The sequence below is a fragment of the Eptesicus fuscus genome, chromosome 25 (assembly GCF_027574615.1).
Source record: "Eptesicus fuscus isolate TK198812 chromosome 25, DD_ASM_mEF_20220401, whole genome shotgun sequence".
In the NCBI taxonomy this organism is placed as follows: Eukaryota; Metazoa; Chordata; class Mammalia; order Chiroptera; family Vespertilionidae; genus Eptesicus; species Eptesicus fuscus.
The window spans coordinates 4960712-4975025 of NC_072497.1; the positions used below are offsets into that span (position 1 = coordinate 4960712).

At 44.8% G+C, this 14314-nt stretch overlaps 1 protein-coding gene across 1 annotated transcript in view; it reads right to left on the bottom strand.

Moving 5' to 3' along the window:
• The window catches only part of FANCI (FA complementation group I), a 55330-nt gene that overhangs the window by 21152 nt on the left and 19864 nt on the right, over positions 1-14314 (bottom strand). Inside the window, exons 12-18 of the mRNA XM_054713261.1 lie at positions 12936-13116; positions 10413-10500; positions 6821-6951; positions 5816-5886; positions 3649-3763; positions 2674-2796; positions 2102-2170 (exon numbers count right to left, since the gene is read on the bottom strand). Coding sequence (XP_054569236.1) covers positions 2102-2170; positions 2674-2796; positions 3649-3763; positions 5816-5886; positions 6821-6951; positions 10413-10500; positions 12936-13116 — 778 coding nt within the window. The remainder of the gene's footprint in view (positions 1-2101; positions 2171-2673; positions 2797-3648; positions 3764-5815; positions 5887-6820; positions 6952-10412; positions 10501-12935; positions 13117-14314) is intronic.

Sequence of the window (14314 nt, forward strand, 5' to 3'; positions counted from 1 at the left end):
CAATGCCTACACTTCCACAGGCACTCAGCATTTTCAGTAGAGCTTCACGATCAGAATACAGGCTCTAGAGTCCTCAGGCGGAAGGGCCCATTGTTCAAGATGGTAAAACTGAATCCACAGGAATGAATAAGGAGCATCGGCAATGGTAAAAAGCGGAGACATATGAAGAATTGTGCGTGTGCCTGTATACTTTGCTTTTTCTTCTATTACTATAAAAGGCATAAAAAGCCCTGACCGGTTTGGCTCAGTGGATAGAGCGTCGGCCTGCGGACTCAAGGGTCCCAGGTTCGATTCCGGTCAAGGGCATGTACCTTGGTTGCGGGCACATCCCCAGTGGGGGCGTGTGCAGGAGGCAGCTGATCGATGTTTCTCTCTCATCGATGTTTCTAACTCTCTATCCCTCTCCCTTCCTCTCTGTAAAAAAATCAATAAAATATATATTTTTAAAAAAGGCATAAAATATAACTGTTTAAAGGAAAAATTACAACACCATTTAGCTGGGATTTTAACATAGGTAGGTATTCTTATTACTATCAGTACATAAGGACATCTTTTAAAATTGTTCCCCCCTTTTTATACTGAATTTATTGGGGGTGACACTGGTTAACAAAATTATACAGGCTTCAGGTGCACAATGCCACCACACATCATCTGCACACTGTATTGTGTGTTCACCACCCCATTGAACTCTTTTGATATATGAAAAGATTCAAGTACCACACGATGAAATATTTAGCCATAAAAAGAAATGAAGTAGTGATAGATGGGACAGCATGGGTGAATCTTGAAAACACTGTTAAGTGAAAGACCACACATTATATGATTCCATTTACATGAAATGTCCACAACAGGCAGATGTATAAAAAGACAGGAGACTGGTGGTTACTTAGGGCTGGGAGGGTGGGGAAAAGATGAGAAAATCAGGGGATAGCTGAAGAGTGTGGAGTCTCTTTCTAAGGTGATGAAATGTTCAAACACCGATTGTGGTAAAAGTTGCATAACTCTCCGAATAGACTAAAGACCAAGAAATTGTATACTTTAGATGGATGAATTGCATGGTATGTGAATTATATCTCAATAAAGCTATTTAAAAAATTCAAACAAATGCGGAATGAGTAAGTGTTAAGGGTAAAAGGTCTTATTTATACCAGATATTCTCTAGCTGAATTCTTCCTATCTTGAGTGTCCTTTTGAAATATTTCATAACTTAAAAACCCCTTTTAACTAAAAAATACAGAAAATAACCTAACAGACACTGAAGTATATTACCCAGACTTAACACAAGGCAGTATTTTGTTGTGTGCGCTCCAGATCTCACTCTCTTTTCTTTCAGAAGTAAAACAACAGATACAGCTGCTGACAACCCTGGTACAAATGGCTCTTCAAAGTGTCCTTCAGACCTAAGATGCGGACTGTGAACTGAGAGGGTAACTATTAAACAGTGACAACATGGCAGGTACACAAGTGGTCATTAAAATAAAACATCAAGACAGCATCACAGTCCGCTCAGCAAGGCTCGGTGGTTGAGCACTGACCTATGAACCAGGAATTCATGGTTCGATTCCCAGTCAGGGCACATGCCTGGGTTGCAAGCTCGATCCCCAGTGTGGGGCATGCAGGAGGCAGCTGATCGATGATTTTCTATCATCATTAATGTTTCTATCTCTCTCCCCCTCCCTTCCTCCCTGAAATCAATATAAATATATTTTTTAAATAAATAAGTAGCCGAAACCAGTTTGGCTCAATGGATAGAGCGTCGGTCTGCGGACTGAAAGGTCCCAGGTTCGATTCCGGTCAAGGGCATGTACCTTGGTTGCGGGCACATCCCTAGTAGAGGGTGTGCTGGAGGCAGCTGGTCAATGATTCTCTCTCATCGATGTTTCTAGCTCTCTATCCCTCTCTGTAAAAAATCAAAAAAATATAAAAAACAAACAAACAAAAAAAACAAATAAGTAAATAAACCATCAAGATAGCATCACACACCCCAGTCGATGTGCCAGTGACTATTTGGGAATTATTTCACATTGTGCAAAGTCTGGAAAATGTCAATCGCCACTCAAAGCCCCATTATCTGTTTTCTGTATCTATAAATGCTTTTTACCTGTGACAGCAGAGTCTGCATGATCGAATTAGCCAGCTGAGAGTTTCTTCGAAGGACATCATAGAACCCCTGAGAGGAATCAAACAGAGAACAAATAAACTCTCTAACAGAGATACCAGTGATTCAGACAATCATAACTTTAAAATAACACTATCTTTTTAAAAAATATATTTTTATTGATTTCAGAGGGAAGGGAGAGGGGGAGAGAGATATAGAAACATCAATGATGATAGAGAATCATTGATTGGCTGCCTCCTGCACGCCCCACACTGGGGATCGAGCCTGCAACCCAGGCATGTGCCTGACCGGAATCGAACCTGGGACCCCTCAATCCGCAAGCCGACGCTCTATCCACTGGGGCAAACCGGCCAGGGCAACACTATCTTTCTTTATCCTATTCTCAGTTCTTTGAAAAAGATGAATATATTATTTGCTAGAGAAACAATTCAGAAAGTTTAAGTTACTGCCTCAACTGTACCCCAAAAAATTCAACAGTAAGGACATAATGAATTAAAAACATAAAAGAGATGATGAGCTGGGGGATGCGACATTCCTCCCACCTGCGGAGTTACCTCATAAAGCATGAGCCGAACGTCAGCCTGCTGGCCCAGGCATCTCCTCAAACTATCCATGATCTCAAGGCAAAAAGCCTCGTTGGCCACAGCATTGTACCGGCTGTGGACATCCACGTGGACCTGCTCAGGAAGGCACAGGTTAGCTCCTCCACTGGAATCCAGTAGCTCACAATCTACCTGACTTACTTAAAGGCCTACAAGACTTCTTCAAATGTCTTCAGTAGCTAGAAGAATCTAGCTCTCTTTGCTCCCACCAAATCCTGAGAGGGTCAGAGGTCGTTTTTAGTTTAGAAACGCACATGACAACAACACCCCTTATTGAATGTGCATAATAAATTCAGCAATTATAATTTTGTTTTCTCAGGTAACTGGGTTTGATACATGTTCACGTGCCAAGTAAATAAACTAGAAAAGATGGAGGTCATAAACGTATTTGGCCTCTGAGAACTACTGTGAAGAATAAGTGAGATAATGAACGTAAAGCACTTAGCCTAGTGTCTAAGAGGACAAACCACAAATGCAACTCACATATCTAATTTTAAATTGCATGGTAACCAAATTTAAAGAGAAACTGATTAAATTAATTCTAACTTTGTACTTAACCAACATATCCAAAATATTATCTCCATGTGTCATTGAAATAAAAAATTAACGATACTGTCCATTCTTTAGTTTCGCACTGTGTCTTTAAAACCCAGGGTACTTTACACGCACACACACGGAACCTGGACTAGCCGCATGCCAGGTGTCCAGTTCAATAGCCACTCTGAGGCTGGTGGCTACCGCACCGCACGGCGTGGCGCACACAGCAGACCTGCCATCAGCAGTGCTGAGCGCACGGCCATCGCCAGCACCTGAGCAGCCGTGTTTCAGGACGGTCTGCACGACCAGGGTAACAGGAGGAAGAGAAGCCAGCGGGCCCGTCCCCACGCCCCGCAGCAGCGCCCGCGACAGCCGGCTGGGCCGCCTCACCTGGCTGACGCCGATGGCCTGGCTGCACTGGGAGGACGACAGGCTGCCCAAGACCTTGAAGTTCTTCAGGAGCAGCAGAAACCCGGCCACCGCCGATTTCCGGGCATCGAGCTGTCTAGCTCAGGGACAGACCGAGAAGCAAGGGGCAAACAGTGTTAATTTCACAGCAGTAGGCTTCTGGGTAAAAAAAAATCCAGTTAGCCGGGCCGGTGTGGCTCAGTGGTTGAGCATTGATCTATGAACCAGGAGGTCACAGTTTGATTCCCGGTCAGGGCACATGCCCAGTTGCGGGCTCCATCCCCAGTAGGGGGCGTGCAGGAGGCAGTCGATTCATGACTCTCTCATTGCCGTTTCTCTCTCTCTTCCCTCTCTTTTCCTCTCCGAAATCAATAAAAAAACACACACATGTATTTTAAAAATCCAGTAAGTTTTGTACAGAGAGGAATATGTATCAACAGTGAAACACAATGAATTTATGTACTCGAATAAGAAATCAGCTGTTGCCAAAACCGGTTTGGCTCAGTGGATAGAGCGTCGGCCTGCGGACTGAAAGGTCCCAGGTTCGATTCCGGTCAGGGGCATGTGCCTTGGTTGCGGGCACATCCCGCGATGGGGGGTGTGCAGGAGGCAGCTGGTCGATGTCTCTCTCTCATCGATGTTTCTAGCTCTCTATCCCTCTCTCTTCCTCTCTGTGAAAAAATCAATAAAATATATTTTGAAAAAAAAAAAAAAAAAAAGAAATCAGCTGTTCACAGCAATCGGCAGCTGATGTTTTCATTATCTGCTTAACCTCATGACATTCCCTATACTTCCTTCTATCCTGACCCGGCTACGTGGGGAATGAGGACAAGCGTGCGGAGACAAGCGTGCAAGTGCTGAATCGCAAAGGAAATGGTTGATTTTCTCTGCGCCTAAAGGAGAGCCATGCGTGGTGCCTTATAAACCTTCCACCCAGAAAAAATGGTCCAGCCATCTCCCCGAGGCTCCATGACGAATTCATGTTATAGACGCGACAACATTCACCTTAGCCTGTCAGACGTGCATCTATCTGGGTGAGGAGCAACAGAAAACTCAATTCTACAATAGGGGCAACAGCATAGGCCAGTGGTCGGCAAACTCATTAGTCAACAGAGCCAAATATCAACAGTACAACGACTGAAATTTCTTTGGAGAGCCAAATATTTTAAACTTAAACTTCTTCTAACGCCACTTCTTCAAAATAGACTCGCCCAGGCCGTGGTATTTTGCGGAAGAGCCACACTTAAGGGGCCAAAGAGCCGCATGTGGCTCACGAGCCGCAGTTTGCCGACCACTAGCATAGGCTGTTCCTATGGCTATCCATGAGGGCAACATGTGATTTTATACTTAAAGCACCAAATGGTTTCCACCTACTACTTGTCTCAGAATACTTTGTAGGAAATGTATTATCATCTATAGCTTGTATACTAAGGAATAAAGGAAGAGAGGTCAGGAAGCATTGGCTAAGCCAAAAACCAAAAGACCAAGATCCTCAAAAATTGATTTGGTCTACAGTCACTAGCCCACAATTCTGATGTTCACTAAAATATGCTTTAAAAATTTTTTTAATTACATTTTTTATTGATATCAGAGGAAGGGAGAGGGAAAGAGATACAGACATCAATGATGATAGAGAATCATTGACTGGCTGTCTCTTGCACATCCCACACTGGGGATTGAGCCCGCAACCTGGGCATGTGCCCTGACCGGGAATCGAACCCTGACCTCCTGGTTCTTAAGTCAACACTCAACCACTGAGCCACGCCAGCCTGCTAATATTTACTTCTTAATGAAGGTGTTTGCCCCTTCAGAACTGTTGCCAGCCGGCACTGGACCCTCATCTGCAGGGCTATTCTAGTGCACAGCAGAGTACCCTCATCACAAACTCGAATCCGGGCTCCAACACCAACCCCTATTGGACTTGGCAGGTCACGGACCTCTCTAAGCCCCGGTTTCATGGTCTGTGAAATGGGAGCTGCAGTAACCCGCACTTCACAGGACTGCTCTGGAGACAGGGAAGTAAAGCACTGCGCACAATGCCGTTTGGTGAACGTGTTCGGCTGGGTGAGGCGTTCGCACGCCCATGACCAGGTTGCACAAGGAGACGGCAGAGAGGGCTGCAAGTAACATTAGATGGGACGCTACGTACCTGGCAAACATAGCTTTCCGAAGGACCAGTATCAGGGAGTCTCTCATCGACATGCTCACTTTGAGAAGGGGCTGAAAGAGGAAGCAGTGGAGGGTAAAACCAGAATGAGATTGCTTATTGGCCTTAGCTCCTTGCTATTCAATGCTGTTACTGTTTGCCTTTTCTAAGGCACTTTGTTTTTTAAATGTTTGTACTGATTTCAGAGAGGAAGAGAGAGGGAGAGAGATAGAAGAAACATCAATGATGAGAGAGAATCATGGATCAGCTGCCTCCTGCACGTCCCCTACTGGGGAATCGAGCCCACAATCCGGGCATGTGCCCTTGACCAGGAATCGAACTGTGACCTCCTGGTTCATAGGTTGCTGCTCAACCACTGAGCCACACCAGCCAGGCTCTAAGGCACTTTTATATATTTTTCAATGTACGTCACACTTAGTAATGAGGACAACACTGTAGTTGAAATACTACATTGGACCGAGTCTTTAACTCTATAGTTCTCAATTAGCAATTTTGTAAGAGCCTTTCGATTTCTTCACTAACTTGAAAGTGAGTCAAAGGCCAGAGAGTAGTGCTATGAAGACAGGTCAACTTGGAGAACAGAGTCTAGAGCCTGGGGTTCTTGCCCCACCCCCCTTTTTTAAATGTATTTTTACTGATTTCAGAGAGGGAGAGAGAAGCATCATGATGACCGAGAATCATTGATTGGCTAACTCCTGCACACCCCCTACTGGGGATCGAGCCCACAATCCGGGCATGTGCCCTTGACCAGAATCAAACCTGGGACCTTTCAGTCCACAAGCTGACGCTCTATCCATTGAGCTAAACCAGCTAGGCTGGGGCTCCTGCCCTTTTAATACTAAATTTAATGTTTTAGAATCAAGAGAAATCGGATTTCTTAGACATATATATATATATATATGTGTGTATATATATATATATTCATAAAGAAACACATCGGACTCCCACTTCCCCCCACCTGGGTTCCCCGCTCCTGGGGAGACTCACCTGCACCGCCTTCAGCAGCCCCTGCACCGTTTGAAGGGGCAGAAAGGACAAATAGTCAAAACTCTCTGTGACTTTAGCAGAACAACTCTGAAGAACCAAGGGCGAGTACATGATGATATTTGAAAGCAGTTCTGAAAAACAGAATCCATTATGAGTTGACTCAAATAGCTAAGGATATTTCAAATAAAAGGAAAATTAAAACGGGGAAAGGAATGGTAATGAGTTTATTTCCTTTCTCAAGTCAAATATACTGCAATATAGATCTCTACTGATGCTACTGATTTCTCTACCGTCACTGTAACCAGGATACTTGAACTTTCTTCTGCAATAATACAAGACTAGAAAAATTACCTAAGAAAAAAATCCATTGTACTGCATGACAGGTCACACAGTATCTTCATCTTTCCAAGCAAAGGCAATAAACACTTAGGAACTTTGATTATCTGTAAGCATACGTATTATGATCCTATAAGGAATATACAAAGGCTCAAAACATGGTCTAGCTCCCTTCAAGAATTTTAATTTAGTTGGAAGTCAAGTAATTATATTTTAACCTTTTGCACTCGGATGTCGAGTGTGACTCAACACGGTTAGCATTAGAATAAACCAGTGATGGGCAACCTTTTGAGCTTGGTGTATCAAACTTCACCAAAACACTCGAGCATAACTCGGGTAGTGTGTCACTTTGAGGAAAAAACATTATTTCGCAAATGTTTCATCCTCAGGAGCAGCAAATGTTTCATCCTCGGCATGCGGCCACCTCAGAATTGAACCTGGGACCTTTCAGTGCTGACACGCGTGTCATAGGTTCGCCATCACTGGAATAAAGGAATCGAGAAAAAAGCAAGCGAGTGCAAAGGGTTAAAAGAATGAAAGGGGTAAATAACAAAATAATACCAAATATCTAATAATCCTAACATAGTTTAGTGCCTAGAACAGTGATGGCGAACCTATGACACGCATGTCAGCACTGACACGCGTAGCCATTTCTGATGACACGCGGCCGCATGCCGAGGATGAAACATTTGCTGCTCCTGAGGATGAAACATTTGCGAAATAATGTTTTTTCCTCAAAGTGACACACTACCCGAGTTATGCTCAGTTTTTTGGCGAAGTTTGACACACCAAGCTCAAAAGGTTGCCCATCACTGGCCTAGAAAGTTGTAAATAAAAAAAGAGATCACACAGGATTTCAAAGGAAGAGATCATGGGTTGGCGTGCTTCAGCAGAGAGGAGACCACGAGCCAGAAAGGCCTGCTACACACAAGGGAAAGCAGGGGGAGGTACAGGAATGGGCAGGGGCAGTGCGCACATCTGTGCAGTGGGAGTGAAGGTTCCGAATAAGTAAGTAAATAATTGAAGTTAATACTGGGTATCAATTGTCAGGGGCCTTAAGTGCAGGACAAAGAGCTGGCAAGTTAGTACTGAGGGAATCAGTGATTCCCAAGTGATGGAAGTGCGGTAGGAATACTCTGGTGGCAATGTCCAGGCTGCACTGCAGAGAGGAGAAAGCAGGGGAGGCCGGTTAGGAAGCAGAGGCAGCGGTCTACGTGCAAGGTCTGAAGATGGGAACCAGGCAATGGATGCGGGGGAGGGAGGGAGGGCGGGGGAGAGGGGCGGTGGTGGGAAGTAACAGTATGAGGGAAAGGATGGGAGAATTTAGCCCAGCCAGCATGGCTCAGTGGTTGAATGATGACCTATAAACCAGGAGGTCACAGTTCAATTCCTAGTCAGGGCACATGCCTGGGTTGCAGTCTCGACCCCTAGTAGGGGGTGTGCAGGAGGCAGCAATCAATGATTTTCTCTCATCATTTATGTTTCTCTCTCTCTTTCCTTCTCCCCTCCTCTCTGAAATCAATCCTACCTAATAATAGAGTAATATGCAAATTGACCATCACTCCAACACACAAGATGGCTGCCCCCATGTAGTCAAAGATGGCCGCCACAAGTAGGCCAGCAGGGGAGGGCAGTTGGGAGGGACCAGGCCTGCAAGCGAGGGCAGTTGGGGGCAATCAAGCCTGCAGGGGTGGGCAGTTAGGGCTGACCAGGCTGGTAGAGGAGGGAAGTTGGGGGCGACTGAGCCTGCAGGGAAGGGCAGTTGGGAGGGACCCAGGCCTACAGGGGAGAGCAGTTGGGGAGGACCAGGCCTGGAGGGGAGGGCAATTAGGGGCAAACAGGCTGGCAGGGGAGGGCAGTTAGGGGTGACCAGGCCTGCAGGGGAGGGCAGTTAGGGGCTATCAGGCTGGCAGGGGAGCGGTTAGGGGTGATCAGGCAGGCAGGCAAGCAGTTGGGAGCCAGCAGTCGGACATCCCTTGTGGGGTCCCAGATTGGAGAGGGTGCAGGCTGGGCTGAGGGACACATCCCCCTGTGCACGAATTTCGTACACCAGGCCTCTAGTATATATATATATATAAAAAGAATGGGAGAATTTAGATATGAGTGTATTGGAGAAGATAAAAAACAATTCCAGCTTCTGGGACTTGGAGAGCCAGGCCTCAAATAGAAATAGCGGCAATAAAAAGGGGCACTTGTTTGAAGGAAACTCTCTTGCACTTGAGATATAAGGGAAAACATACTAAATGGAAAACCCAGCAGGAATGAAAGCAATGAGCTGCGGAAAGAGGGCAGTCTAGACATGAAGACTTGGGAGCCGTGCCCGTGAAAACAACTGAAATCATGGAAACAGGAATGACATGCATAAGCAAGAAGACATAAAAAGAGGAACAGGCGTCTGCTTCCCACCATGATGAAGTAACAGTGAGCTACCCTCCAACTTTCAACAACAACAAAATGGACAAATGATATCAAACTGCAATGTTCAGACAGTAGACAAAGGCAGCACAGGACAACGGTCCCTGAGGAAGGGAAGCAACCAGTGAGCCTTCTCACCGCCCCACCCACAGAGAGGGAGACCCGGACCCACGGTCCTCCTGAGGGACAGGGGCGGAGCTGAGGGTCAGGAAAGCCTAGAGTTCACGGCAGAGGACGAGGAGGCAGAGGGCTGCACGGAATGAGCCCTGGAGACGTGCAAGTGCGCAGGGCTAGAATGGGAGTCCATGGGGGCAGGACAGCACTCGTGACAATTACTACACAAACAGACAAGGCTGATGCAAGGTCAGAGCTTCTCGTTGGTTCTATGCGCTTTCCTTTCTGGACAACCAGACAACGTGAATGGACTCAATGTTTTACTGACATAATAAAAGACTGCACAAAACTCCTGTTAATTTCTTTTTTATATACATGTTTTTTTAATCCTCACTCAAGGATATTTTTCCATTGATTTTAGAGAAAGTGGAAGAGAGAGGAAGAGAGAGGGAGAGAAACATCGATGTGAGAGAAACACATTGACTGGTTGCCTCCCACAGACACCCTGACCAGGGCCTGGGCTAGGGAGGAGCCTGCAACCGAGGTAGGTGCCCTTGACCAGACCGGGGACCCTTGGGTCCGCAGGCCGACACTCTATCCACTGAGCCAAACCGGCCAGGGCTGTTAATTTCTTTTTATCGTTAATTTCCCCCCCATGATCAAAACATGATGACACTGAAATGAAAATATTCCTGAGAACTTTAACCACCTTTTCCAAGTTCCATACCTAAGAAATGGCTGATGGGAGAGGATGCTCTGGTAACAACCCTGTTGAGGACCTGCTCCAGAATTTCCTGTCTGATCATCTCATGGATCTAAAAGAACAGAAGAACCAATAAAATATTCCTTGGTGACTTTCAGCTTACAAATGCATCCATGCATGTTAGGCAGAATGAAGGACAGTCTGGATATGGATAAAACTTCAGTGTTTATTTCAAAGACAGATGTGAGAATCACTTGAAAGACAGGATCCCTCAACCTCACCCTCAAACAACCATGTTTAGGAACCTACAGAGAGATCCCTACAATGAAAATGAACCTACAATGAAAATGTTGCTACATATAAAGTTCAACATCAAACAGGAATGATTGCACTTGGGTATCCATCACATGCCACCATCCACATTGGTGACAGTATGCACATTTTAAAAATATATATTTTTATTGATTTCAGAGAGGAAGGGAGAGGGAGAGAGAGATTGAAACATCAATGATGAGAAGAATCATTGATCAGCTGCTGCCTGCACGCCCACTACTGGAGATGGAGCCCATATGGGGCATGTGCCCTTGACTGGGAATCGAACCCGGGACCCTTCAGCCCACAGGCCGACACTCCATCCACTGAACCAAACCAGCCAGGTTTATGCACATTTAATGGAAAATTTATAAACCCACAGAAATGTCTGAAAACCTAAAAATACCTTCACCAGTTTCTGGAAGTGCAATGGTTGCCTTAAAAAGGACTTGTTAGGAATTTTAGTTAAATTTCTTCCCCGAACTGGGTTATTTGAGGTATAGAGTAATAATGAGATTATTAGCAGTAAATTATATGCTCTAGAGATGCCTTGACAAAGCCAACATCTATCTATGTGAAATCAAATGGAACCTCCCTAGTTTTAAAGAAGATTAAAAATGGAAACTATTAAAGGCTCTTAATCTTAAAGTGCTTTTTAATCCAATTACTATTAATAAGAGTCATTTATATCATCTAACATATAACTCTCAAGGGCTATTCTATGACTTTCACTTCATAGTTCCAGATAAGGACACTAGATTAACATTTCAATTAGTATCAAATAGCCCTAGCTGGTTTGGCTCAGTGGATAGAGCGTCAGCCTGCGAACTGAAAGGTCCCAGGTTCAATTCTGGTCAAGGGCACATGCCCGGGTTGTGAGCTCAATCCCCAGTGGGGGACTTGCAGGAGGTAGCCAATCCATGATTCTCTCTCATCGTGGATGTTTCTCTCTCTCCCTCTCTCTCTCTCTCCCTCTTCCTTCCTTTCTGAAATCAATTTTAAAAAAACATTTAGTATCAAATAATTTCAGCCCACACTTTTGGCGTGTAGCCACATTTAACAACTGCATGTCAAGAAGATGACTTAGATGCCCTGGCCAGTGTTGCTCAGTGGTTAGAGTGCCAGCCCTCACACCAAAGGGTCAGGGGTTCAATTCCCAGTCAAGAGCACAAACCTGAGCTACAGATTTGATCCCCAACCCTGGTCGGGGCGTATGCAAGAGGCAATTAATCCATGTGTCTCTCTAACATCAAAGTTTCTCTCTTTCTCTCTTATCATCCCTCACTCCCTTCCACTCTCTCTACAAAGCAATGGAAAAATATTCTAGGGTGAAGATTAAAAAAAAGAAAAAAAAAGAAAAACAAAGATGACTTAGAGGAATCACTTGCAAAGCAACATTTCTAGCCTCAGATAAGATTCAGCTTTCTTTTTTTACTCGAAAGAAAATGTATTTTTCAAAGCTGATTCAGAAATTAAGACTGAGACAATAGTCATCATATAGTAACGAGTTTAAAAAAGGTAAATTCCCCGTTTTGGTTCTTGAACAACAACTAATAAGCATGATTCTTCAAGCCTGATAGTCTACAGCAATGTAAAAGACTATTTTTTTTTTTAAAGAAATAGCATTAAAAAAACACTCAGAAATGATTTACTGCTGGAGGAAACCATGGGAAATCTAATATATATTCATACTTCTTTTTTAAAAAAATATATCTATTGATTTCAGAGAGGAAGAGAGGAGAGACAGAAACATCAATGATGAGAGAGAATCATTGGTCAGCTGCCTCCTGCACACCCCCCACTGGGGATCGAGTTGCAACCCAGGCATGTGCCCTTGGCCAGAATTGAACCTGGGACCCTTCAGTCCACAGGCTGACGCTCTATCCACTGAGCCAAGCTGGCTAGGGCCATATACTCATACTTCTAAAAAATTATCAGAGGTGGGGGCGGGCTTGAGGGGGTAAATGAGGGAGAAAATGGGTCATATGTAATATTTTCAACAATAAAGATTTATTTAAAAAAAGAAATTATCAGAATGAAAAATTAAAATGAAAAACTCAAATAAAAGATGGGAAAGTAAGTATTCCATTAAACTAGAACTGTAATGTTTCAATTACTACCCCAATCTATTCCCGAAACTCAAATTTCCTGTCCTCCAAACTCCAGGCAAACATCATGCCCCACTTATAATATCACTTAATGAAATTAGGAAGAGTTGCCAAGCTAGAGTCTTACCTTAAAAGTTTCCAACAGGATGTTACCTCCCAGCTTACACGCATGCTGGTTTGGTGTTCTCCAAAGACCTGGGCTGGTTTCAATAGCTTTTCCATCAACAACCTTCTTTGGCCCATATGAATCCATTAAAATGAAACCGAACTGGACCAGGCCCTGAGTAACATGATCCCAACTATGGACACTGCAAGAAAACAACACTTAGTTAAAAGGAGAAGCGGAGTGAAACACCTTCCCTCTATCTTCGCTGCCATGTCACACAGTTCCCAAACTTGATCCGATAACGATAACCAAGAGCCTTCATCTGAACCGTTTCTTCTCATGCATCCTTATGGTATACAGCATCCTCCTCCACCTGCTTCTCCAAGACCTGCTATGTTCCCACTTTATGCCAAGAAGTGAGCCATGACCAGACAGCCCTGAGCTGACATGTGTGAGCAGAGGATCCTGGGCCTGAGACAGAGCTGCTCTGGATATGGGGCCTGGAGGATATGGGGCCACACGCCTAAATCAGCCCTCAGCACATCTACCGCTCTCAGATCAGAGCTAGACTGTGCTAGGTAGGTGCGGCCCTCCCAAACTAACAGGGAACACCAGAAACAGTGAGGGGACAAGCAATAATCACCAAATTCAAGAAAAAAAAAAAAAGCCTTGAAAGAACAGCACCAAACTCACTGAATAGAACTAATATCTCAGGAAAAAGAACTAATATTGGAACACATGGGAGATTTTAAAAGTTTAAAGAATATCCTTAGAGAAACCTATATATATAAAAACCTAAGCGACCAACTGACCGGTTGCTATGATGCGCACTGACCACCAGGGGGCAGATGCTCAATGCAGGAGCTGCACCCTGGTGGTTAGTGCGCTCCCACAGCCAACTTCCCACAGCCAGCCAACCTCCCACGGTCCCTCCCCCGGGACAACTAACCTCCTGCCGGATGGCCGCCCCGAATGGGACTGGACAAGACGGCCCCGATTGGCCCTGATTGCTGGCCAGGCCGAGGGACCCCACCCGTGCACTAATTTGTGCACCAGGCCTCTAGTAAGAATATACCGTATTTTCCTGTGTATAAGATGACCTTTTAACCCAGGAAAATCTTCTCAAAAGTCGGGGGTCTTATATGCCGGAAAATACGGTAACCCACCCATCATTTGGCAATAACTCACTTTAATTCAAAATTGTAAATACCGTATTTTCCGGTGTATAAAACCCCCGACTTTTGAGAAGATTTTCCTGGGTTAAAAGGTTGTCTTATACACCGGAAAATACGGTAATAGCATGGCCCTAGCCAGTTCGGCTCAGTGGGTAGAGCATCGGCCTGCGGACTGAAAGGTCCCAGGTTCGATTCTGGTCAAGGGCATGTACCTTGGTTGCAGGC